We start from the raw sequence: 27,126 nt of genomic DNA, 5'->3' as shown, positions 1-27,126 counted from the left end.
AAAAGGTGGGAATTACAGCCAATTGCAGGGCACACAGAAAAGAACAACCATTTACGCACCCAATCACACCTTAGTACTGTATGTTCTTGGGTGAATGTATGCAGAAAAATGAAGCGATGACTGCATTTGTTCGGCTGGAGCATCGTGCTTGTCGCAGTGTAGTCATCAACTTCCTCTTCTCCCTTAAGGTACGCCGTAATGTGTTCAAGCAGCTCCTGGCGGCGACATTGTTTTGTTTCATATTGCCCGAGTCAGTTGGTGAGCTGAGTTATTTTCATCCTATCCTCTCTTTCACTCCTGGACAATGACTCGACGAGTTGCCTTAATGCTGTGGCGGTGCTTAATGAATCATCTGGATGGAGGACTCGGTGAAGCTCTAATGCTCTGAGATCAAAGACTTGTATCTGCTTGTTCCCCATCTGCTGTGGTCGCTGCTCCTCTCTCCTCCTCATGACCCTTCTGGTTGGGGTGGGAGGAAAGGGCAGACCTTTATGGCTGGTAGGAAAGGACATCGTCCTCCAGATGCTTAGATGTGTGGTGTTGTTTCCCATGTCGCTGCGGGACATCAGGATGAGGGTGAGATGATGAGTCCTTCGTTAAAGACACATTCAGTGGCAATCAATTAATCCGGTTTGAAGGATCCTTTGTTGGGGAGTCGCCCTCTGAGCTGTTTAGCAGAATTCAATTGACCACCAACAGGAGGGCTCGAGTAAGAGAGCACATCAGTCTTCGAGTTGAACTCAACCTTTATTTTGGCTCAGCTGTGCACATATTGTTAGGTATCATTCGGTATCATTGGCCATTATTAGGTAATATATTGTTTTCACTACTGCACCGTGACAAGCCGAATGGCGCACGGCTTGTCAAATTAAAAGCATGCATTTAAGATGCAATTAAGATAATTAAACATCCCAAACTGAAGTTCTTGAAGACTTCTTAACATAGCCATTTTTATATTCATTCATGTTCATTTTTTTGGTCATCTCTATATACAAAAAAAATAAATAAATCAGCTTTGCACTAGAAGCCAATATCAATTTATACTATACGGTTTTCATTTAGATTGTCCTCAAACCATCACAGACAAACTGGATAATATCCAGGTTGACTTTTGGCGAGATGCAAGGTACACCCTGGACTGGTCGCCAGTCAATTCCTGATATAGACGAAAAATCATTTTCGAGTCATCATTGTACGTAACGTTGATGTTTTTGAAACGTGGGACAAAGACAGATTGTCAATGACAACAATGTTACAAGGATCCGACAGAGAAAACAAGCAGTGTATCCTTCAATTATAAAAAGGATGAGTTATTTGTTTGCATAGCCTTGCAGTGACCTCAATGTGACAAAGAAAGCAACATGAATAAGTGTTAAAAAGGATTGACTAGAGTGAATATAGCCTAAGAAACACAGTATACCATCTCTTTGATCCTTACGTTTGCATTCACTGCCGGGTCTAAGCAAGCTGAAAGGTACAAAATATTTACTCTGAACTCATCAACTAAAGGATTTAAAAGGATACTGATACATCAAATTTGTGGCAAATAAAGGTTCCTGTCTACCTGTGAGTAATTAAAGTACAAATAAAAAACAAATTGAGAATGAAGCTTATGGTTACTGATTTACCAGTTGGATATACACAATGCCAAGCTTCTATTCATTGTGGCATTGACTGATGGCTATTTTCCCAGCAAAACTACAAATCAAAAGACTCACATGACTCATTGAAAGACTGATGAAGCCCCCCCCCCCCCCCCCCCCCCCCCCCCCCCCAGTAATTTAGATCAAGTAGTATAGTCTCTGGCTTTATTTTTGTTTTCCACTTTTAATATTCAAAATCCAAAAATTGAAATCATGACTTCAATTTGGGGCACAAATTACTCACATATAGGGGTACTTTCCTTCTGCTCAACTCCATCTTTTTGCACCTACTGGAAGAAAACGGCAGTTAAAAAGGGAACTAAGAACAGGGGATAAGTGATAATGGTCACCTTATTTTATTAAGTCTGTCTCCTCAGCTTTTAAATTGGTTTGGCAAATATAATCTGTTAGAGGTAGATTCAAGAGGTAGAGTCTAATTGAAAAGACGATCTTTTAATGAAAGTGAGTTATCTTAAGTATTAGACTTTTTGTCCAAGTGTACATGCTTCTCCATGAAAGTATTTTAATAAGTAGGCTCAATAGTCAAATGCATTGTGTTCGCGTGCACAATAGTGCTATAAAATCTGGGAAAAATTATTACATTTCAGTGCTGCAAGGTTAAGACCTGTTTTAGTCAGAATGGAGAGCTTTGTCATCTTTGCACAATTGGACTCTATTTCACCTTACAGCACAGCTAAAAAAAAATACCATATAAAGTCCAAAACGACATGCATTTTTCTCAGGCTATTAACCTGCGGTGAGAGACTCACTACTTAGCACTTTCAATATTTTATTAGTAGTAAGAGCCAAAAACATAATCTTTAGTGACTCGTCTGTTGATAACGTATTTCACTTTCGTTTACCTAAGCAACCTTATGAAAACAACAGTAGGTTTTCTGAAAAATAACATTCAAAAAATGTTCATGTACTTACCTTTGCGGGCGCGAGACCAAAATACCGCGAGGAAAACCAACAGTCACTTCACAGAAACACCTTATAAGCCTGCATTGGCTCCATTCCTTTTCAAACAGTTAATAATTGATGTGGCGGTGTAAATAACTTCAGGTTTACTCGGCGTGGCTGCTTTTTTAATGGGAGAGTGACGGGTGACGCTACTACACAGAGCACAGCCAGCCCGGCAAGTGCGTAACCCTTTTTTTTCTCTCTACAAAACCTCGGACAAGCTTCCTCGGCTTGTCGACTATATTACAAAGAAATTGTGTGGGTAATAGTGACCTCTAAAGCAAAAAGGGTGATACTGCAGGTATCACAGACGTCCATTTGGCTTGTTTACTATTGAGATGTGACGTCACATTTTAAATATTTTTCAATCTGTTATTTTTTTTCCTCTCATTGAAATCTTGTGCTAGGGATATCACATGTTGCTTTAATGCACTTATAGCATTTAGATTGTAATTTATTGGGGAATTGCAGTAAATGGATAAAAGTAGATACTCATGCCCCCTGTACACACACACACACACACACACACACACACACACACACGTAAGGAACATTTTTTTTCAAGGTCTGATGCAACCAAGGTAACCATAATTTTAAGTGTTCAGAATTGACCAGTCCGTTTCAAAATCTTAAGTGGGAGTCTGCACACACACGCTGCCACCAAGTGATACTAATTTACCCCTAAAAAACTTCAGATGTTCAAGTGGGCTTTTTCAGCTATTTTGTAGTCATATCTTAAAGCACAAGTAAAATGGAATGCAGTGCAAATGTACAGTGGGCCCCCGTGTTACGACCTTAATCCATTCAGCAGCTAGACTCGTGACTCAAATTTGCCTTATGATGGGCAATCCAAACCTATGTTAATTAGTGAATGCGTGCAATGCGTGCAAAAACCTTAGGTAAAAACATCACGACTTATATTACGACACATATTAAAAATTAGTAACATAATCTACTGTACAGTTAATTAACATAAATATACAAAGGAAAAAAGACATTTACCTTTGGGGCAACGTGACTTGAGCTGGTGGTGGGTGAAGGCGGAGGGGAGCAGAGACGAACCAGCAGAATTTTTTTTCTTCTTAAACGAGAACTTTTTTCAAATGAGAACTTTTTTTAAACAATGACTTTTTTGTTTAAACGAGAACTTTTTTAAACGAGAACTTATTTTTAAACGAGAACTTTTTTCAAACGAGAACAAATTACCGGCGCGTTCCTTCTCTTTAATCCATAATAGAAGCCTCTCCATTTTGTTGTTGACCGAGGTTCGTCCCCTGGCAAGGAAAGTCATGCCCTTAGAACACTTGCTTGCTTTAAAGGCTTCCTTGATCTTGAGAGTTGTACCGATTGTCGAGCGGTTATGGCCATACTCACTTGCAAGGTTAACTATGTGTGCACCTCCCTCGTATTGTTTTATTATCTCCTGCTTCGTTTTGAAGGAATGTAGTTTCACATAGGTTGATTGGCAAGTAAAATTCAGAGCAACTTTCTGTAGAGCCAGCCCGGGAGGTCAACACCTAATGCAATCATTTGTCTTTGTGATACAATCAGTAAAACAAAGACACTTAGTATCAATAGGGCACAAATTATAATACGTATTGAGGACAAGACAGTCAGGGACTTACTCGCGGCAATAACAAAAGAGACGGGCGCCATAGAATATAGGAGTGGGGGTAAAGTCCTCCAGAACGCATTGTTTGATGCTCAACCTCGAACACACAGATGTGATTGGCGTCGAGAGGTCTGGGACGTTCGGGGCGCACACACACACACACACACACACACACACACACACACACACACACACACACACACACACGGGCGCAAACAATAAAAATACTGAAATATTGTACCTTACGATGTAGGAGTTAAAAGATCAGATTAATGTAACAATAAAAGTCAGGGCTATATAATGGTGTAAAAAGAAGAATGTTTCTAATGTGTACTTGAGTATGTTCAAAAGCATCGACACAGTTGCTGAAACGTTTGGACTGGAATCCTCCAACCGAAAGGGGCAGAAGAGGACAGGAAACAACCCAACATGATGACAGAGACGGGCGACAACCCCCATTCAGTGGAGCGGCAAATATAAAAGAGGAGGGCGAATGAGGAACCGGCATCATTCTCACCATGACACGGGAATGATCCAGAGATCTCTGTTTTGGACAATTGGCTTGTAAACTGCATTAGACAATTTGGAAATAATAAATCTTCGAAGTGCTGTTGACGCAATGAACGTGTGCATGTGTGTTTATCCCGGCTCATACCCGAACGCGCAGGAATCTTTCACAAAGGTATGTAAACAATATACTATGATTCAATTGGGCCCGCAATCAAAAATACGAACAAATGTGAAAGTTCCAACAGTTTCTATTGTCATCAACCTCTTACTTCCTACTTTACCGCCACTTGCAATTTTAGAACCCATATGTAACAGACAAAAGTTTGCAAAGTCTTCATAACACGCAGACCAGCTCTTGCCATCAAGCAAGGTGAGGGAGTTCGGCCAATAGCATATCGGCATTTCTGTGATTGACGTGACGCCGGCCAATAGCATATCGGCATCTCCGTGACTGCCTTAATCGACCAATAGCATATCGGCGTTTCTATGACATGCGAGAAAAGTTGTCTTTGTTGATGCAGCAAAACGAAAAAAATAATGCGGACACACTGACCGGCATTTTGGATGGTTCGTAAGACGAAAGGTTTTTGCGTAAGAGGGGGACAAAAAAACGCCACGGTCCACGTCGTAAGATGAAAAATACGTACGACGGGGGTTCGTAAACCGGGGACCCACTGTAATCCAAAAGGTGTCTACACATTCAGTATGTTCAAAAAATGTCAAACTAGAGCACAGAATACATTGATGGTAATAATTTTATCCCTTTGGCTCATTTATTTCAATAATAAAAACCTACTATTTGAACAGGAGTGTTAGCCTTTTAATGTGAACTCTACAGTATATGCGTGTCGATTTGTGAAGGTTTCATAACGTTACTGAATGTATTTTTGGAGATCAGGGGCTTTAAGAATTGCATTTACAAACATCCAGGGAATCAGCAGGTAAGTAGGCATGAGCTAATGGAATTTTGCAAGGTAGCTCTTTTAGAGAGGGAGGTCAATGCTCAATGCCACTTGAAAAATATTTTTGTCACAGCATCTACATCACACTGATGCTGAGCAAGTTTCAATATTATAAAAGAATATTTGTTTTTTTTATTAAACGTTTGTCAATGTATACAATACGAAAACATCCCACGGTCATTGGCAAATGCACACTGAAACATTAACATTTGAAGTATAATTAAAATACATTACTAATTCACTGCCACTGACAGCCGCAAATGTCACAGATCCATTTTTTTAGCGGCCTGGTTATTTACTTAAAAAAAAAAAAAAAAAAAAACCTTACGTTTATTCAGAGATACACATTTTATCAATTGTTGAGTGTTTGAAAGGGTATCCTAAAATATGAACCAAGCTGATATCTGATGGATCCATGATTTTTCCTGATGCATGATGTTGCCTTATCATGTGTGGCAAGTTGAGGCCCATGGGATGTTAAATAGAACTCATTAAGGATTGTTTTCCATCCTAGAGTCCATCAGGTGACCTGGACCTGCGGCTGTGAGACACTTGCCTCTCCCTCAGCCAGACCATTGGACCTGTCAGCGCCTGGGCACGGCACCTCCTTCCTTGGGAGGCGGGAGGCGAACACAGTGTCCAACATACCCAGCACTTCCAGGAGCTCTTGCTGGTAGTCAATTTCTCTCTCCAGCAGATCCTGAAGACGCAAAAGCTGGCGATCCACGATTGGCGACTGCCCAATGACTGACTGATAAATATCCAGAATCAGCTCTGCTGCTACGACGAGGACAGGGGCAAACCTGGGGTCAACCAGGTTCCTGGAGCAGATGAAGAAATTAAGTGATCATTCCTAATTTATACTCATAGGGACTTCTTTGATTATAGCTGCTGCCAACACAAAGTTCTAGAAGACAGTATTTTCAATCGATTCAGCGGATAAAAATGTATCACTTAGAGCACATTAGTGTGACAGAGTTAACACAACCATGTTAAAATTCCAATGTGTATTTTAACCTTAAAGAATTATTTGCGTAAAATCAAGAATGTATACTGATCATCTTTATTTGAGTTTCATCTTCATCGGGTTCCATTTTGAACAGCCCCTATAGTTGGCAAATACAAATGGTATGTCTACATGTAGTAAAGTGACCATGCCAAGTGATCAAAGTCTCACCCAATTAAAAAGTTAAGTAACCGAGACAGTTCCTGTTCATTTCGTCCTGCTAAAGCATTTTTAAGAGTTCCTCTTCGATCCAACTCCTTTATGACAGCGACTGGAACTTCCGGCTTCTTTAGTCTAATCCATGACTGCAAAACAAGCAAAAATTGTATTCGTAAATTTCCATGTTTTTGAATCAATTACAGAGTAATGGTGAGTGATGGAAAGACATTGGTTTGAAAATACCTCCATAGCTCTATCCAAAGCCTTGGAAACATTAAATTTCTTCAGCTCTTTGTCATATTTTTCCAAATGTTGTTTCACAGGCTTACTAACAAGATAATCATCCTGAGGGGAAAAATAAAGACCAACAAACTCATTAGTAGCCCATGTCGACAGCAAGTCAAAAACACTATATTACCAAAATTATTTGCTCATCCAACCAAATGATCAGAATCACGTATCCTAATTATGTGGCCAGGCCATAGGTGTGTAAAATCAAGCAACTAGGCATGCAGACTGTTTCTACAAATATTTGTAAAAGAATGGGCTGCTCTCTGGAGCGCAGTGAATTCCAGTGGGTAACTGTCCTAGGATGCCATCTGTGCAACAAGGGTCAACTGTCCAGCTTTAATATGAGAAAATGGACATTTGGGAACAACAGCAACTCAGCCACAACGTGGTAGGCCATATAAACCGACGGAGAGGGGTCAGCAGCTGCTGAGACTCCATAGTGCAAAGAAGTCACACTTGAATTAATGCACTTGATGAAAGTAAATTTTTGCTAGGTTGTGTGCAAACGCTCTAAAAAGGTTGCATACTATATCAAATTACAGGTATACATAATCATTTTTAGTCTTGTAAGTAACATATTACTGTCATAACATAACGTTATTCAGACTATGTGGCGAAAAATGGTCTGTTTTGAGTTATGCCGTTATGAGTAATATGGAGGTTGAAAATGAGGGGAAAAAAAACTTGACTCAGAGAAATACTGTAAGTTGATATGTGAGTCACAGCAGGTGAGCAAATACTTATGGTAGTATTGTGTATTTCTTCATACAGATCATGTTGTCCCTGCATCAACCCCATGTTTCAAAACCATATACTTACTGCTTCTCTAGTTAAACCATCACAAATAAAGACAAAGGCACAACAAAAGCAATAAAGCTTACTTGTTTAGGGGTGTAATTCTTTCCTTTTACAAACACACGATATGTCTGTCGTCGTCTTCTTTGACCAGACAGTTCAGTCGCTTCCTCTGGATTTTTCCTGCGTTTGATGCTCAGGATACCATTGGTCATACCTACAGCAATTGTCTCATCATCTGGCTGCAAAGAAAGACGAAAAAAAAAAAAAAAGAAAGAGTAAAAGATCACTGGTATGTTTAAGATGAGTTGCACAGGTGTGAATAAAAAGAAAGTCAGCCCAATTTTCTTGAAAAGATTATGTTCTATTGAGCCACACTAGTCTAAACATGGTATTATGATTAATGGTGGTGGCCATTTTACCACTTGCTGTTGACAGAAAATGGTGTTACAGTTGGCAACTCTGTCACTCTGGTTCACTCCGTTTCAACTCTGTTTATGAATGAGACATGCCCGCACAGAAAACAAGTGAGCCATGATTGGTATTTAACTGCAACCTGAGCAACTGTGATGATTTTCACTTGGCAACAAGTGGCAAAATGGCCACCCCTCGAGATGAATAAAAATGAGGATTTTGCCATTTAATTCACATTCCACATATGCAACATTAACCAGAATGCAGTGGTTGGACGAGTGATGACACAGAACATAAAATTGTAAAGATTTTTGGGGCTTGACTTAGCCTTTAAAGATGAAGTAGTGTTGTTATGTCCTTACAGCCAAAGCCAAACTGAGAATGGAGGTCGCATAGTCAAAGTTGTGCACCACTTTGTAGTTGGTTGTGTTGTACACCTTCACATGCCTGAACAGACGAAATAAAATAGATCCAAATGCACAAAAAGCCAAATTTATGGCTTAAAATCACAAGTATGCCATGCACACGTTGCACTTTAAGTACCTGTCCAATGAGGCTGACAGCAGCCTTTGGCCACTGCTGCTCAGACATACACAGGTGACAGTTTTGTGGTGGTTCCTCAGTGACACCAGGGGCTGGCCACCTTTCAGCACATCCCACACTTTGACATAGCGCCCTCCTGGAAGGCCAGAGGCAAGTGTGGTTATGGAGTTGAACACTTACAGTATAAACCTTGACTGAGGATCCCCAACACTCCTTTACCCTTCTGTGAATGCTGTAGGGTCACTGTAGGACTGAATGGTTATGTAAAATAATTGAATTGTAATTTTCCTAACAATTATGATTGCAATACTGGGTGGGATTTTTTTTTTTAACAAAAAGCAATTAATTCCTCTTTATTACAATACACAACATCAACTCAATTATCAATGATATACAGTGGGCCCCCGGGTTACAAATTTAATCCGTTCAGCGGCTACGCTCGTAACTCGAACTGCTCGTATGACGGGCAATCCAAACCTATGTTAATTCGTGAATGCGTGCAACGCATGCAAAATCCTTAAGTAAAAACATCACGACTTTATACACATGCTAAAAATGAGTAACATAATCTACTGTACAGTTAAATTAAATAACATATACAAAGGAAAAATGACGTTTACCGTTGGAGCAATGTGACTTGAGCTACGTGGAGGCGGAGGGGAGCAGAGACCAACCCGCAAATTTAACACAGTTACGCTGATATGCTATTGCTCTTACAATGTCACTGTTTCAGTCACGGTGTCAGTCACGGAGATGCTAAAACATCATCCTCTTACTTCTTCCTTTACCGCTACTACCTATTTTAGAAGCTATGTCTAACAGATACAGTTTGCAAAGTCTTCACAACATTCCTTCCTTCCGTTTTTCACTCATTTTCTCTCCTTCCTTCCATCCCGACCAGCTGTGCCATCAAGCTAGATAAAGGCGTTCGGCCAATAGCATATCGGCATTTCTGTGATTGACGTGACGCCGGCCAATAGCATCTCCGTGAGTGAGACCGGGTGACCTTAAATCGACCAATAGCATATTGGCATCTCCGTGACTGACACCGTGACTGAGACAGTGACTGTGACGTTGTAAGAGCAATAGCGTTCACGTTACTGTCACAAGCGTCAACTGCTGATTTTGTTGACGCAGCTAAGCGAAAATATATTTGCATACACAATGGCCGGCATATCGGATTGTTCGTAAGACGAAAGGTTTGCTCGTAAATGGGGGACAAAAATCTCTGTGGTCCACGCTCGTAAGTCGAATTGTTTGTAAACCAGGGTGTTCGTAAACCGGGGGCCGACTGTACATATTTTCCTTTACTACAATTGCATGTTTAACTTACTAAATACTTGTGATTGTAATTTTGTAAGCATTTGCAAGCACCATAACTGCCACACAAAGTGTGATATAACCATATTACTGTATGAGCAACATCTTGTACATCAGTAAGGAAGCAACCTAAATTGCAAAGTATAACGGTGATGCATATAAATCGATGGCTTTACCATTTCTTAAAAACGGAACTTCTCTACATCACTTCTTAAAAACAATGCACATAGCCTATATTTAAAAAAAATAAATACATTTACAATCAGTAAAATCACACATTCTTAAGTGTAGCAAAAGTAAGATTACACCTTTTTATATGGTCTTTTTCCAAAACCAGATTTTCCACTTTCTTTTTGTTTCAGAACTTGATTTTCATTCATGAAATTGGACAATGCCACACATGGCCACATACAGGGCATCTTCAATTTCAAATCATTTGACCGGGGAATCTGTGCGCAAACATTAGACACACATCCAACACTTTTTTTCTCTAGTTTTATTCTACGCGTGCGGCAAACATCAGACAACTGTTTTTTTTCACACGACAAGAGACACTCATATGTATTATCCATACATTAGCTATACTTGAGAACACAGTATCCCCACATCTACATGCGCATATCATGACTGGAGCACGGTCAAAAAAAAAAAAAAAAAAAAGAACGATCAAGTTAGATATTCGACTGAAGGTTACACAAGACATTGAACCCTCTGAGTGGATTTGACTTACAAAAATTAACGTCTGCGCCTGTCTGACCAATTCCGGCTGATCATTTAAACTGCAGCATTTGCCTTTTGTAAATAGCGATTGATCACATTGTGATTATATTGCAAATGCAATTAATCAATCATTCACCGGAAATTCACTGTACCTGCTGAGACGAGGAGTCCCTCAGAAGGGTAAAGCAGCACACTTTCCACTGGCTGGCCATGATCCATGGTCATTACAGACTCATCAACTCTGGCATCAAACAGTTTAAGTTTGTGGTCATACGATCCTGAGGGAGAGTAAAAAAAACAAACAAACAAACAAACAAAAAAAAACCGAAAGTCACATTTGGCACCTGTCACCGTGCTGTACTTTGTCACCATTACGATTTAATCACCTGTAATAAAGAGATCTCTGTTGAGTTTGCTAGTGACGCCACAGCGAATATAATCTGTGTGTTCTTGGTAAGTGGTGAGCTCTGTCGCATTAGGGATGTCCCAAATTCGGCAGGTGTAGTCGTCCGAGCCTGTGACAATTTGGTACCGATCCGAGGTGAAGTCTGTCACGTGTACAGCCCTGAGTGGATTTTAATGACAAAAGAATAAGATGTCCATCTCTAGACTGTCATCAACGAGCTTGTACGTTTGCAAATTCTATCAGAGACTTGAGATCAACATTCAGTTCAGTCGATGGATCACTCAAGAGTTCATCATTTCACTTTTAAATCTCAGGCAATTTATAATTATGAAAATATTTTAAACAAGTGCATTTCCTACTTTGTGTGTCCTCTGAATTTCCTGAGCGGAACTTTGCCGCTGACGTCAAACAGTTGCACAACAGAATCCTCACATCCTGCCACAAGGAGTTGACCATCTGAACGGAACCTTCCGCAATATGCAGTGTCCTTAAATCGCGTGAACGTCTTCACGGGTTCCTGGGAGAATGAGCTGTAAATGTGTATCTAAAAGGGAAAAGGCAAGGTAGAAACATGTAACTTCATGTTACGTAGGATGGTATTGTAAAATTGTAAGTTATGTGAATTTTGTAAAACATCAAGCTTTTTTACCCGTGTGAATGCTGTCACAGCAAAGTTATGCGGGGCCAAGGGAGAGAAGTCAATATTTGTGACTGATCCAAATTCTTTTATCTGGACTGGAGCCTGTTGCAGGAGAAATAGAACTACAGCATCACAATTGACAAGCATATGGACATACGTAAATACAGAGCAAGTTCATTATACAGTATTACTATGTTTATTTTACCAGAACTGGAAAGACTCACCTTATAGTTTTTCCAATACAAAGTATCCTGTGTGACTCTCTCTCCAAGTTTAGGATAAACTGGAATTTGTGTGGGTTTAAATGAAGCCATTCTGCGTGCGCGCGGTTCCTTTTAATGAGAAAATACCCTGCTAAGTAAAGTATATTTAACATAGGATGGCGGTAATCAAATATGAAGCAGCCTTTCTATATCATCTAGTGAGTTGGATTGTGCCTTATATGAAAATGATAGCAATACTCTCTAACAACCACTCTGATAACATGTCTAAGAAACGTTTGTCTATCTTGTTTGACAATAATGCATGGCAGGGCTGTGCAGCGCCACCGGTTCTATGAGATAGGCGTATCGAACAGAATATGTTAAAATAAAGCTCTCGAAACAAGTATGACAATATAAATTTGAAAATAAAGTACAGGGCGACAACCAACGTGCGCATAGTTGTCCAGTTAGCGCACTAGCACGTTTACATAAGTTAATACATCACCGCCTGGGTAGTCTTACCTTTTAAAATACAAATCTGGCGAATGTAAATAATCCTTAAAGAAAGATCTTTAAAATGACAGAGTGTAAACGTCGTTAATACAGAGGTTCCCAAAAGCTAGGCATCACAACAATTCATCACGTTGCCACAAGCTGCCAAGGAGGCCGCCATGATTGTGACACAGTATCATCCACTTCCGTTATTTTATTTATTTATTTATTTATTTATTTATTTTGGGAATGGAGTAATACAAAGTATGTATTTTTAAATGAACAACTATGCCAAGTTATTTTATTAATGTTGGACTTAATAATATTTCAGACGTCAAAATAAAATATTGTATCCAAGCATTGTATTAAATGTCCTCCTTTACGTTTCCTGAATGCGTCACTTCTGCTTCCTGCCTCTTCCTCCCTGTTTCTATCAGCCTTGTGAGCCGCGTGAATTCACACTCCCCAGGTAAATTCACGTTTTTACAGATTTTCATCTATTAATCCTCCTTCTTTTTTATTCTGTGTCATAGAATTATTCACACTACAGGGTTCTTGAGTGAGTAATACAACTACTAGATAGATGCTAATCAAAATTCGACTTGAAGAGGCCTTAGCGAACCTATTAGCATGGGTGGCTATTATGTTTCTTACGGGCATGTAGCACCTAGGTCAGCATAGCCCGATAATTTGGTTGAATTACATTTCGTCCACTAACCCTAACCCCCGACAACCAATGGAATAAGGTTGATAGAATGAGCTAAATGAATGCCACTGGTATAGGACAGTGGTGAGCGAGTTCAAAACTTAGCAGCTATGTTCAAGGCATGTGGCAGCCAAACTAGAAGTGGGATTTGAGAAATGTTCATGGTTAACATCTCACTGTCATTGCAAATCTGATTTTATTAAAAGAAATAGTTGATTGAACTTTTTAACATTTGTTTTCAAATTTCAAACTTCAAACTACAGTTCTTAGTAATTTCCGTGAGAAAAAAATGTGTAGGTAGGGCTGCATGAATATGGCCAAAATAATAATCAAGATTATTTTTGTCAAAATTGCGATCACAATTATTGATCACGATTATTCATCATGTTTGGTCAAACATGTCTATTTATTGCACTTTTTTTTAAAACTAGCAGTATATACTTTATAAACAAGGCTTGGTACTTAAAAATAATCAGATTAGTAAACAAAAATTAATGAAGTAAATAATAACTATGGCAAAAACCTTCTGAGTGCAAACCATTGAAAAAATTGAAGCCTACTCAGAACCAAGCACATACTACAACGGACTTGTAAGAACACTTACAACAGCCTGAAAGTTTTTTTAAAAGACAAAAGAAGTACCAGAATCACTCAAAGTGAGCATGGACTTAGCAGTCAAAATGTCATTTGTGGTCATTTCAAACCCAATTTATTCCAATTATTGCCAATCGGATTTTCCAAAATGGGTCTCAATTGACAGCTAGTATAGGATACTAGGGCCTGAGAAAAGCAGAGGCTTTTGGTATGCAAACATCTGGGAAACATTGTAATCTAAAGGCTTTTAGGGTGAATTGAAACCTGATACCTCTGGAGCGCCAGTGAAACCAACTTCAGCGTGGTCATCGCGTCCCACTCTAGGCGCGTAGAATCACGCCGGTTAGTAGATACAAACGATCGAAATCTTTCCAAGCCCCCCCCAAATCAGACTCCTCGGCTCTGTGTATTTGCTTGCCGGTATTCACCGGCGAACACCAATAAGCAATAGTTCACCCAACATGTTTTCTGCCTAGCGCCTCCACGCGGTGAAGAAATACCAGAAGGCATGTGTTGCGGAAAATCCATCCAGCGCGGACACCACACGAAGTGGCGTGGTTCCTGAAAAAACGTCATTTTGACGCACGTAGCCGCATCAAACTCGTGGGGAGCGTCAATCTTAAACCAAGCTGCAGCGGACGTTCTTGCAGGATTTGCTCACTTGCTGTTTCTTAATCTTAATGTTGTTTTAACATTGCGTTTGCCCCTTGGTCGTAGCATGACTGAATTGCTTGATTTGACGTGTACTGGTAGGCTGCTTTTTTAATGTTAATATCGCCAATTTTCATCTTAATTAATCGTGGCAGCCAATATCGTGATCGCGATTAAAATTCGATAAATCCCGCAGCCCTACGTGTAGGCTAAGTGATAATGCTAAATGTCAACATGGGTGTAAACCAGGGTTGGGCAAACCTTTTGGCTCAGGGGCCACATTAACTTTTAAAATTTGACATCAGGGCCGGGGCAGCAACAAGATAAAATACATATTTTAAAAAAATGCATGTTAACAGTACATATCAAACATAAACATAGCTATGGTACTCATGTTTTAACATATACTTTTGATTGAGAACAGTGTTGAACACCCATTTTAGCTAGTGCATCAAAGTCATTAGGTAATCTTCTTGTGGCAATTCTCAGAACAGATCTGAGGTGTTCATCACTCTTAACACTAAAAGACAATCTTTCATTCAGGTCTGGAAAGTATTATCAAGTAGCTCCAAAAATGAAATAATCTCCTGTTTGAGCTCCCTGACATGTTGACATACTTTTCCTAGACTTAACCAGGTTACATTAGAATGCTACAGTAACTTTGTGTGATCAGCGTTAGTTACTCTGCGAAAAAGAATAAACGGGTGATGGCAAAGTCCCCGCGTTCGATTAAAGTTAACAGGTTTTGCAACAATAATTGCATTCACTCACTCTCTCGCTGTCTGTCGATCTTATTCAATGCTGTCCAAAATAATGTCATTGTGCCTACTGTGACATCTGGTGTTGGTAGTCTGTCATAACAACTCAAATTGAAATGAATGGAATCTTATAACCAAACCTTAATTCTGTGCCATCATAGGCCGGGCTGATTAGACCAACGGGCCGGATCCAGCCCGCGGGCCGTAGTTTGCCTATGTCTGGTGTAGACTCACTGTAGTTCCTTAAATCTTTTTTAGGTTAAACATGTTTTTTTTTTTCCTAATCTCAGATGAAGGAGTTCACGATGAACCAGGAGAAGCTTGCTAAACTGCAGGCGCAGGTCCGCATAGGAGGCAAGGTCAGTTGGTTTACATACCAGACCTGTGTATATTTCCGGAAATCCGTTTCTACGATCAGAGATGTTTTATTTGTTAAATTATGTGCTTATTTTTTGCAGGGAACAGCTCGCAGAAAGAAGAAGGTGCTGCACAGAACTGCTACAGCAGATGACAAGAAGCTGCAGTTCTCCCTCAAGAAGCTAGGAGTTAACAACATCTCCAGTATTGAGGAGGTACAAATGACTGGGTCAGGCTTAGAAACACTAGCGTTGTGAAATTCTGTAGAAAAGCATCGGAAAAAGAATGTGATATTGCACTTCTACTGCGAGGTGTTAAAGTCAAAGCAATCAAGTTATTTTTCAAATGGTCTGAAATGGCTCTTGTGTGCAGTGTCAGGATTGACATTTATTTTCACTTTCACTGCTCAACTCAAGTGTGTTTTGTCAGTCGGTCATGCATTATACAGTTCACCCTGAAGTCAAATTCCCAACATGCATCTGATAAAGACTTTCACGCAAGAAGCTAACAAACTAGCACTAGTTCTGTGCTCTCCACTTTTCTTGTGATTGTGTTGATAGAGGTCACTGCTCAACTGAATGCTTCTGAGGTTAATGATAGATCTGGCAACACCAGTGCACCGGTGCGTGTCGAACTATGAGCTCGAAACCCGTGTCCACGCGTGAATCACTTTAAGGGAAAAAAAAAAAAAAGAACGACCGCTTGTGTTGGATCACGTGACTGATACACCCACTATATCTTTCAATTTGTACCTGTAACTGAGAAACTTTACAAGGAAATGCACCCGTTAACAGGTGTGTCTTTGCATAATGAAATACAAATGTTTCAATTATTCCGTTCAAGTCAGTGTGATAGGGATCCTTAAAGAAGAAGAAAGGTTTCCAGTTTGTTGAACCATTTTGATGTCATTTTGGCAAATAAGACATGTTTGTCGGACTTGGTTTCTCTTGCCGTGCCTTTGGATTGCTCCAGTATTAGAGGCCACTGCAAAGACACTTAGCTCAATGGTTAGCGCGCAGCGATTTCAATCCTACATCCAACCCACTGCAGGTTGAGTTCCCGGAGTAAACTAAATACGTAAATCAATTTAACAATGGAGTCATTATTTTTTACATCATACTTTCATGCATTGGATGAGACCATTCTAAAATATACTATGAGCCATCACGCTTTGCCACACATGAAGGTTTGCATAAAAAATGTCTTGAGATACTAAGTAGTTGAGATAATGAAAATCAAAACACTATAGATATAAAGAAATCTTTATTGTAATGACAAGTATCCTACATAAGCCACATCGTTTCATAATCTTCACACTTTCACTCTGGTTTTCACATTAAGATGTTTAGAATATTGATTGTATATTTCGTAGCTATTTTAAACTTGGATTAAACTAGAAATAATACAAGTGAAAGCACAATACTAGCTTAAATACAAGGTAATATTGTTCCAGTTTGGGGGCAATACAGGTAAGATCCATCAGGTGTCTCATTGAAGTAACACTATATATAAGTGGAGTCTATGCACATTGCCAACACAGAATCAATGCAGTTTGCCTATGTGTCAATACAATACAGTAGGCTTCATTAACCAATCGGTGTCTTTGTCGTTTGTATCCTGCAATTAACTGGTGACACTTTAGAGTGTTTACTATGCTTCTTGCTTTTATCACTCAAGATAGGCTCCAGTTTACCCACAACCATAATGAGCAAAAGTGCTGTCGAAAATATAATGCTGAACTATGCTGTCAGGGGGTATAGATGCTCAATAAAATCAAGGTGCTCTTTCTTTTGAACCACTCATCGTCTTTTTTTGACTATTTTCGAAGGTGAACATGTTCACAAACCAGGGCACAGTCATCCACTTCAACAACCCAAAAGTGCAGGCATCCCTGGCAGCCAACACCTTCACTATCACGGGCCACGCCGAAAACAAACAGCTCACAGAGATGCTCCCGGGAATCCTCAACCAGCTGGGAGCGGATAGTCTCACCAGCCTCAGGAGATTAGCAGAGACACTGCCCAAGCCAAGTATGATAGACATTTTCCACCATTTCCTTATGTCTGGTGGAGTCCACAACAGCAACGGTTGTTTTTTTTTTTTTTTTTCTAGCCGGGGAGAGCAAAGCACTCATGGTAACTGCCGAAGAAGAGGACGACGAAGTTCCCGGTGAGCAATATTGGCTTGTTATTTATACATTCGCTTAGTTAAGGGACGATATCAGATTTTGGTTGTCCAGTAACCTTGACAAAAATATCGCGGTATTTAAATCGCAGCTCTCGAAAATATTTTTCTTTTTTTTTAATTGTCATAAATAGCCATTTTTAAACATTGAAAAGTTTTATTTTTTAAAGAAAATGGCATACAGCCTCTCTTACAATAATGCATGTTAACTATGCCAAATTATAATAAATACATAAATAAAATGAATAAAAAAATAAATATAAAATACATAAATATGTTAAAATACATAAAGTTAGCAAAACCTGCAGCTCCACAATAATTGTACGCATGAATCCTGCATTGGAACACAATAAATTCAAACTGAAATATGTGCAGTTTTTAGAAAACTACAAATCTAAAATAATATTAATAGAATTAAAGCAATCTTAAGTTAGATTTAGTTAAAAAGTTAAATAAAGTAAAATAAAATAAAGAGACATGCAAAACTAAACACTACCTGGATAACTAAGTCTGCAGGAAATCAAATCTGGTTTGGAAATAGAGTAGTACGAAAGTAAAAAAAGAAAAACTTTTGGATTATCTAATTGATTTCAGATAATAATGCTACATCCTATCGACTAAAATATGTACCAATTAATGGTAATATACTGATTATATCAATAGATGTTGATGCATTCACGTTTATTTTCTGCGTATGCATTCTCACTGTCTTTCCATACAACACCGCAGTAAAAACAGGGAAAGACTTGGACAAATGTTTAGATATCAGCTACATTTAAGGTTAGCACAAGAGTAAAAGTTTTTCCCCAATTCAAAAGGAGTAACTGCTTCTACTCCACATTGTGACGTCAACATAGTAGCCGCAAAGATAGCTACATTTTCAAACTTGATAGATTAGTTTCATCAATGTGAGACACTCAACTGACTTAGTGCGCAGTTGCAATTTTCATTTAAGGACAGCGCTTTGTTCATGTGCGCCCCCATTATTTTGGGACGTCAAGTTCAAAGTATTCCCTTCTTTGGCAGCCACTCTTGAAGCATGACTTGCGGGTGGGATAGCCTCCTTCCAAGCTGCCACGATCACTAGTCATTTGCCGGAAGCTGATTTTGCGTATTTGGACGGGGGGGAAAGTTCAGATGGTTGGGATCCTTCTGCCATCCTCCTGCTTGCTCACTACCTGTTTTCTATGGTCTCGTACTTTGAGCGACTGTCATGAAATGCTGTAAAAACTAGTTAGCCACGTTATCCTCAGTAGCAAGCTTAACCCTTAAGTGCCAAATTAGTACAATCGAACCAAGCAGCAAATACAGTACGCATTCAGTATGCCTTTATCCCGAACCATTGAAAGCGCCCAAAGGGTTTATATGTGTTGCAGCTTGAGACATTCAGAATCCCCCCAATCGGGATGTGGACGCTTGGCTATCATGTCACATGGTTGGCTGCAGCAGCGGAGTAGGAGGAGGACTCACATGAGACACACGTTTACACACATTACGAGGCTGCGACGGCAAACTGAAGTTGGCAATTAAGGCTGACAACCCAGAAAAAAAACATTCCAGTTTGGGCTTGTTGAGACAGTTGGAAAAAAAAAAAAAAAATTGCGAGTCTTAAAATCACGATATATCGTCCACACGGTTAGCATCCCATGCCTACAGCCACTACTCACAAAAAGTTAGGAATAGTCTGTTTGAATAAAATTTCACAATTGACCTATAATGCACTATAAGATTTACAGGTGAACAATTTAACCTATAGGAGCGTAAATGTACTTTTGAATCCAAATCTCCAACTTTTCTCATTTTATTCAGTACTTGCCGTTCTATAACAAGGACTATAACAGCAACATTCACAACAGGAATTTGATCCATGAATTGACCAATTTCTAATTTATTTAATGGGGCCCCACTGATTACACAGGTTAACTGGAGTGTAATGTTGATAAATCAATATTGGTCAAAATGTATTCAACTTTTTTTTCTTCCTGCGCCAACCTGAGAAACTTGAATTTTGAGAAAAAACTGAAACTTGTATTGTCTGAGCTGCACTCTTCCGCGTGCCTGGCCCTTCTCCCCTCATACAGCAAGCTGGCATTTATTTACTCCATGGTGAACTGTGACTTTGTAGAACAATATATCACCATGCAGTTCTTTTGTGTGTCCTTGCGGAAACACGTTAGGACGCATCAAGAACAACTTTTTTTAGCGACCAACATAGACCCTCCTGACCACTCTTTTACATTTCAGATCTTGTCGAGAACTTCGATGAGGCTTCAAAGAACGAGGCTAACTAACATACCCCAACCAACACAAACTCTTAACTGGCCTCATTTTCTTTGTGTTCATGTTGACTCCTTGGCAAACTATCTTGAGATCAAACTGGTACCAAGTGACCCCTCCTGCCCTCGACTACACAGACTTCGTCATTCTGCAGTAAAAGTATTTAATTCTGCAGTCCTTTGTCTTTTTTAACGCTGCTACTCATGCCTTGTGATGCCAACATACTCACCTTGTTCTAGTGGAACTAATCACATAATAAAAATTACAGTTAAACAAATTGTGAGTGCTTTGGTTATTTTATACCTGCCGCCTTATGATCAAACCTAGCTGTTTTAAGTTTTAACCCTGACAAATAAGAAAACCCATTTCTTCACAGTCGTAATCTAACCAAAAACGGAAGTTGGGTAATGCAGATGAAAAAAATGACATTTTGAAGATCACAAAACCACAGAAAGGAAAACGTCAACGAGACCGAAACCTGCATAGAGTATTTAAAGCACTATCACAAATTGTAATACCTATATTGAAATAATAACCAACAAACTATCAAATTCATGCCCCAAAAATTATTTAGGCCCTTCACTGTAGAAAATGGCTGGATGGAAAGTATTAACAAACCCAATTCAACTCAACAAATTTCCTCAATTGAGTCGAAAAGGAATCAAAATACTGTGGCTTAAGCTTCACCCCCACTGTATCATAAAACAAATACTGAAGTTTATATTCATGTCAACGACTGGTTTGGAGCTCAGCATGAAAAAAAATCATTACGGTTAATCAGAAATTGTAAGGCTCAAATGCTTTCAAACTAGTGGGGAAAAATAACCTTTTCCAGCATTAGGAGGATCCAATTTCACAATACAACTCAATGAGCTGGCAGTGTCTGCTCATACGGTTTTGACGATATTTTGTGCACAAACCGGTCGACCGTCAATACCGTTTGGATGACGTAAGCTGATTGATGCTTTGAGCTTCTCAAAAAGGGCCACCTTCTAAGCAATGTGGAGGAAATGGCATGAAATATTTATTTTCAAGTCTCAAATCTCAATATAAATATGATTTTTAAAAATGGTTTACCGCATGATGTGGTAACCACACAATTACTATAAACACGTGCTTTTAGTGGGGACTCAAGTGCAGATGCAATGCTGCATGTTATTGTATCAACTTTGGACAACATGAAACATTGTGAAGTTGTTCGTAATCACAATATCTTAGTTATATTTTAACTTCTTTTCAGCTGTAGGAAACCTGACTAACCTTTACGAAACAAGTGACCTGTCAAAGTCAACTGTGCTGCTGGTGACTTATGGGGGCCATGAGTGGCCTAGGCTGCATGCTTGCACATTCACAAGTGTTGCACCTTCCGTCACATATAACCCATTTTTTGACTGTTAAAATACTGAATTAGAAATATAAGATTCTAAGCTTTACATCGGCAATAATATATATTTTTTAAAAAGTCTTCGCGTTTCATTTAGTCATGCTTCAGTGTTGTATCCACGCTAGTTAGCGACGCTAGCTAGCTATTCACAGCATGCTCATCAAGTCTCAATTAGAGTTGAATTTTGAGTCCTCTGGCTTCCTAATGCATTCCAAAACTGTATCCATTAAACATGCATAATCCAGGAGACCAGAAAAACAACAAATGTATGTTATAAATTTGTACTTTATTAATATCTAATTGGTAATGTCTTTGCTGGCATATGTAATATTGGAGTAATTCAGAAACTTTATTATCATATGTGGATTACATTAGCCAGATTTTTAACCACTAACTGAACTGTATGGGAACACTGCTTTAAAGAAACCCCCCCACAACCATGTCGTCAGGACATTCAGTGAATTGAAATGAATGAAAACAATGACGTAGTGGCAGCCCTGCAGCAAACATGACTTGCTGTTTACGTTTGTTACGTTTGTTTAAGAAACCACCTCTTTCACACGCTGGCTAGGAAGTTTTTATATACCAGAGGAAGTCTTATCTCATTTGACAATAATGAGTAATAAGCATGGAAATTCCGATATGGGACATTTCTTGAAAAATAAATGTATTTTAAATAATAGCTTGAGCAGTGTAAATGTTGGCCCAATGAGTGAACAAACCTGCTGTTTTGGTGGTCTCCAGAAAAGTGATGATTTTGCAGGAACAAAGATTCTGCCGAACACCAGAGATAGTACAAGAGCGGTTGTCATAATTTGAAATAATTCAAACATTCTTGTCTCAAAATTCAAGCATAGAACAATTCTCTCCGCAGTTCCATATTCTCCATGCCACCCTCCAAAAAAAAAAAAAAAAAAATAATATATATACTGTGTGTATATATATATATATATATATATATATATATATATATATATATATATATATATATATATATATATATATATATATATATATATACTGTGTATATATATATATATATATATATATATATATATATATATATATATATATATATATATAAATAAATACTGTGTATATATATATATATATATATATATAAATAAATACTGTGTATATATATATATATATATATATATATATATATATATATATAAATAAATACTGTGTATATATATATATATATATATATATATATATATATATATATATATATATATATATATATATATATATATATATATATATATATATATACTGTATATGTTTGTGTGTGGTGCGTGTGTGTATATACACTTTCAGGTGAGTGAGGCGTTCGAAAGATTCTTGCCCTAGTCTTCAGCTTCAAATTGATTTGTTTTTTTTCCCAGCTCATTTTGGGAACTATTTTATGGCATTCTATGATTTAGCAAATCAAGTATATTCGTTCAGTGTCATCGCTTGAGCATTCATATGCAACTTGTATCATTTCTATAATTTTAGCTCAAAGCATTCATGATTGTGTTGTGGTTGACTTACCTGACTTCTGCAAACACAACAAGCATTTAATTTATTAGAGAATAATGCTTTGTCTTTTCATGATTGTTGAAAAATCGTAATGTATGGCTGATCGTTTAATGTACAGCAATTTGTTTCATCCATCCATCCATCCATTTTCTAGCGCTGCTTATCCCCACAGGGGTCGCAGGCTTGCTGGCGCCTATCTCACTATTCACACACCCAATCACACCTAAGGACAATTTAGTATGTCCAATTCACCTGCCATGCATGTTTTTTGGAGTGTGGGAGGAACCTGGAGAAAACCCACACGGGCTTGGGGAGAACATGCAAACTCCACACAGGAAGGCTGGAGCCAGGTGCATTTGAACTGGTACCTTTGAATTGTATGTGTGTAAATTGTGCAGCTGCTAATAGCCACCTACTTAATCTTGGTCCATTTTGTGTGTGTTCAGAAGCTGTATGTATATCGATCAAGGGAAAGTCCCCACCCTACTGAACACTCACAGATGGACTTTACTATTGTACGTTTTATTTAATTTTAATGATTTATCTGATTCAAAACTACCCCGCTTGCTTTTCCTTCGTCATCAACATACAAATCAAAAGACAGGAAGTGCATCATCAACTAACTGATGCTGTGGTTTATTTACACAGTCTCTTAGTTTCTATCTGATTCCCTTACTCCCACACAGGGCAGGAAAAGATGGTGCCAACGCTGTCTTAGGATGTGCAAGAGTATAAAAATGAGACTTTGCAACCACTTGGTGCGAATGATCATTGGCAACAAGTGAACTTTTGATCTTCATTTATTTGTAGTATTTTTTCTCCAGAATGGTAAGTGAAAGACAGATGTGTTGGTTTAAAATGACTGCTTTAGATTGTGTTCAAGTAAGCAATGATATTACAGGAAGATAATGGACGTCCCGGTAAGAATATATATTTTTTTAATTTTGTTCTTTTGAATTTCTAATATTTCTCTACTGACTCCTCAGAGATTAATGTGGATATTTGGGCTCCTACTTATCAGCCTGGGTTGCATCGTGGGAGCAAATGGACTCAACTACTTCCCAAAAAGAAGTATGTTTTCATATTTAATGCATTATGCATTTTTGACTTCTAGTGCTGCTGTGCGAGGTAACAAACATCGGTGTACTGTATTCCTGTACAACTTCTGTCCTAGAGTGCAGTGGATTCTTAGAAATCAACACTTACAACTGTTGGGTCAAAAATAACACAAGTTGAGTCAAAAGGAAATTTTACAAATTACAAATGTATTCACATGATCAACATTTTGGGGTTAAATGGAAAACCCAGAAGTTGAGATTTCGACTCAATGTAGATCATTTTTGACCCAATTATTTTTAGAGTAGAATTAGAGATACAAGAAGGTGCCGGAAATGGACATTAATAATGTTCTTCTGTAAAGCCATACTGACAGTTTTACTGACATTGCAAACAGTGAATCAATTGAAAAATGTGTTCCGTGATTTTTTGAGGAACCCCATGATCTCTTTCTTTTTATCCAAGTATGTACCTAACGTGTGGTTACTTTTGTCACTGTTGCCATATGGTGAGTGTTTCATCATCTTGCATTTCATTCTCTCAATACAGCTGTGGTGGCAAATCAAAGTGAGCCTGTCACACTGACTTGCGGTTTAACATCCAAAGGAGATGACGTTACATGGATGTTTAGAGGTGAGCCCATCGATGAAGATTACCAGGATGTGCAGCAGGATGGCCACAATCTACTGATCAAGGAGGTTGGCAAGCCCATGCTAGGAGAGTACACTTGCTGGAACAGAGGGGACAGCGCGTCTACTTATCTCTTACTGCCAGCTGAGGAGAAGGAGGAACTTGGTGAGATGATCTTTGTTTTATGCAGTCCAAATGTTCACTGACATTCTATAATAGTTTTCTTTTTTATTGCGTGTCCCACAGACGATTTCCTCGAGTGTCGTGCCAAGTCTTACAACTGCACATTTAGCTGTAAATGGGATGGCACCAAGTACAAAGTTGTACGCCTTGGACTTGGCCCGCATTGGTAAACAAACCGAAAATTTTAACTCTTTGCAAAAGTGGATAACATCCACAATGAATCCCACTGATTCTACTCGTCTCCTCTGGCATTTCCTCTACAGTCGGGAGAGACGCAACTCATGCAACTGGGTCAGTGGCACTGTTGACAAACAAGGTGGGATACTCCACTTTGAATTGCCCCACTTGCTATCACCCTACTCCGAGGAGAGCGCCATGCTGGAACTCACTGCTGAAGCCATTGCGAACGACTCCCTCCTCAAGAGGACCAAGAAATTTTACCTTCGAGATATCGGTGAGTCACTGAAAACAAAATAAAAGAAAACATGCTGGATGTTAATACTTCGCTTCTTTTGTGAGCAGTTCAACCAGACAGCCCTCAAATTGTCAAATGTCAATTAGTGGATCTCCACTTAAATGTGACTATCCATCCTCCATCCAGCTGGTCTACCCCTCACAGCTTCTTCGCCCTGGAACATGAGGTGGAATATAAACACAGAGATGATGGAAAGGTGCAATATGTGCAACCACCCCTGCCGCAAAGTTTTGTTTTTTTTGTTTTCCTTTGAAACCTTTCTCTAACCTCTGTCATTGCGTTCTCCTCCCTGGTGTCAGATTGGCTCCTCTTCCTCACCCTCCCTGATACCCAAGAAGATAAGCATGCTCAGAGTTCGGTCCCGTGACTCGCTGGTCCATTCAGCCTGGAGCCAGTGGACTAACTGGACAAATGTGATCCATCTGCCAGATTCAGTTAAATGTTCATAGTGTTAATAAATCATGATTGAAGACTGACATTCAGTCCCTAATTCAAAACTTTGCACCGATAACTTAGCAGCCAGTTTTGCTATTTTTGTAGCTAATCTAGCGTAAATGTTTGCTCATGTAAGTTTGGATTTGTATTAACGGTGGTGACTTGACTTAACGGTGATCCAATATAGAAATGTTTCCCACTTATAACCGGTTGCTTGGTTTTTGTTGTGTTTTTTTTTTGTCTGTTTTTTTGTTTGTTTTGAGTTGCGAACCAAAATTTGAGCTTCAGATAGGAACGAGTGAAAAGGAGTGATTTAGAAAATGTCATGCTTTCGCATGTGGGTAACGAAAAACAACATTTAGAAATAGTTTCACAGCTATTAATTGAACAGTACAAACCTTTAAACCCACCAATCAAAACGAGAACACTTGTTAAGAGCTTCTGCTTGCCCAGTCCTTCACACACAAATCCTGATTGAATTGACACAATTATTGTTTTACTTTCTATTTTATTATGTTTTTTATACAAGCAATGACAATTTTCTTTATTAAACCATGAAACGAAAATGTGGGTGTTTTTGGAAGGTGCTGTAAAGATTTAATGCGATTTAAATGATCTTCATTTGGGACAATCAATTTGAAATCCAATTAAATAAACTCTTAAGCTAAGGTACTACTGTAGTTCCAGGTACAAAACTAACTATATCACACATGCTACTTTCTCATATGTCTCTTATGTATGTTTCTGCAGAATCAGGCTAACTTCACACAAGTACAAAAGGATTATAAATGGGACACGTACCAACCTTATTTATAATGTAAAGGATCATTCATTTACATGCAAAAGTTCATTTGACCTTCAAAATGATGTTTTTATTTTATTTTTATTTCATCAGTTTATTGCAGGTCCAAAGAGGGACCAAAAAGCAAACCTAAGAAGAGAGCAATATATTGCTATCCAAAAATGTGTTTTAGGCATGCTGACTTTAGCCACTGAAGAACAAACACCCGGCAGCATTGAGCAAGTATATTAAATATGAATAATGTAAAAACAATCGTTTGTATTACAACCATTTGAAAATGTTTTCTTAACTATAGTACTCACTTTTGTGTGTGCCACAAGGAGATAATGTCACTTAACCATCATTAAAAGTTACTGATGCATATGTTCTGTGGTAGTTCTTCACTGTACTGTACTTGAAAAGACTAAGAAGCTTGTGTGAAAGACCTT

At 38.7% G+C, this 27,126-nt stretch overlaps 4 protein-coding genes across 6 annotated transcripts in view; 2 read left to right on the top strand and 2 right to left on the bottom strand.

The window, feature by feature from the left end:
- arhgef28a (Rho guanine nucleotide exchange factor 28a) overlaps nucleotides 1-2,742 on the bottom strand; it is a 51,157-nt gene extending 48,415 nt beyond the window's left edge. The window contains exons 1-2 of the mRNA XM_088417262.1: nucleotides 2,577-2,742; nucleotides 1,888-1,933 (exon numbers count right to left, since the gene is read on the bottom strand). Of these exons, the coding sequence (XP_088273388.1) occupies nucleotides 1,888-1,920 (33 nt within the window). The 5' untranslated portion in view covers nucleotides 1,921-1,933; nucleotides 2,577-2,742. The remainder of the gene's footprint in view (nucleotides 1-1,887; nucleotides 1,934-2,576) is intronic.
- A 3,252-nt stretch (nucleotides 2,743-5,994) lies between these two features.
- utp15 (UTP15 small subunit processome component) lies at nucleotides 5,995-12,863 on the bottom strand. The gene is made up of 12 exons (XM_088419502.1): nucleotides 12,710-12,863; nucleotides 12,209-12,316; nucleotides 11,994-12,086; nucleotides 11,704-11,888; nucleotides 11,325-11,503; nucleotides 11,091-11,216; nucleotides 8,899-9,034; nucleotides 8,718-8,802; nucleotides 8,028-8,183; nucleotides 7,099-7,200; nucleotides 6,868-7,001; nucleotides 5,995-6,511 (listed from the first exon to the last, which is right to left on the bottom strand). Exons 2-12 carry the CDS (start codon nucleotides 12,296-12,298, stop codon nucleotides 6,211-6,213), a joined length of 1,587 nt encoding a protein of 528 aa, XP_088275628.1. The 5' UTR covers nucleotides 12,299-12,316; nucleotides 12,710-12,863; the 3' UTR covers nucleotides 5,995-6,210.
- Nucleotides 12,864-13,072: 209 nt separating this feature from the next.
- Nucleotides 13,073-20,483, top strand: LOC148429523 (transcription factor BTF3). 2 transcript variants are annotated; one of them, XM_088424899.1, is made up of 6 exons: nucleotides 13,073-13,148; nucleotides 15,679-15,747; nucleotides 15,847-15,960; nucleotides 17,574-17,775; nucleotides 17,858-17,914; nucleotides 20,174-20,483. In XM_088424899.1, exons 2-6 carry the CDS (start codon nucleotides 15,679-15,681, stop codon nucleotides 20,218-20,220), a joined length of 489 nt encoding a protein of 162 aa, XP_088281025.1. In that variant the 5' UTR covers nucleotides 13,073-13,148; the 3' UTR covers nucleotides 20,221-20,483. The 2 variants fall into 2 exon arrangements, with proteins under 2 accessions (XP_088281025.1, XP_088281034.1); XM_088424908.1 differs by lacking the exon at nucleotides 13,073-13,148 and adding an exon at nucleotides 14,490-14,550.
- Nucleotides 20,484-23,782: 3,299 nt separating this feature from the next.
- il12b2 (interleukin 12B 2) lies at nucleotides 23,783-27,027 on the top strand. 2 transcript variants are annotated; one of them, XM_088424876.1, is made up of 7 exons: nucleotides 23,783-23,945; nucleotides 24,104-24,188; nucleotides 24,723-24,968; nucleotides 25,050-25,152; nucleotides 25,250-25,440; nucleotides 25,509-25,657; nucleotides 25,761-27,027. In XM_088424876.1, exons 1-7 carry the CDS (start codon nucleotides 23,943-23,945, stop codon nucleotides 25,908-25,910), a joined length of 927 nt encoding a protein of 308 aa, XP_088281002.1. In that variant the 5' UTR covers nucleotides 23,783-23,942; the 3' UTR covers nucleotides 25,911-27,027. The 2 variants fall into 2 exon arrangements, with proteins under 2 accessions (XP_088281002.1, XP_088281011.1); XM_088424885.1 differs by having other exon boundaries at nucleotides 23,783-24,188.
- The last annotated feature ends 99 nt before the right edge of the window (nucleotides 27,028-27,126 follow it).

The sequence above is a fragment of the Hippichthys cyanospilos genome, chromosome 1, assembly GCF_059441005.1.
Source record: "Hippichthys cyanospilos isolate Australia breed blue-spotted pipefish chromosome 1, RoL_Hcya_1.0, whole genome shotgun sequence".
Classification (NCBI taxonomy): domain Eukaryota; kingdom Metazoa; phylum Chordata; class Actinopteri; order Syngnathiformes; family Syngnathidae; genus Hippichthys; species Hippichthys cyanospilos.
This window is presented reverse-complemented; position numbering and strand designations above follow the sequence as displayed.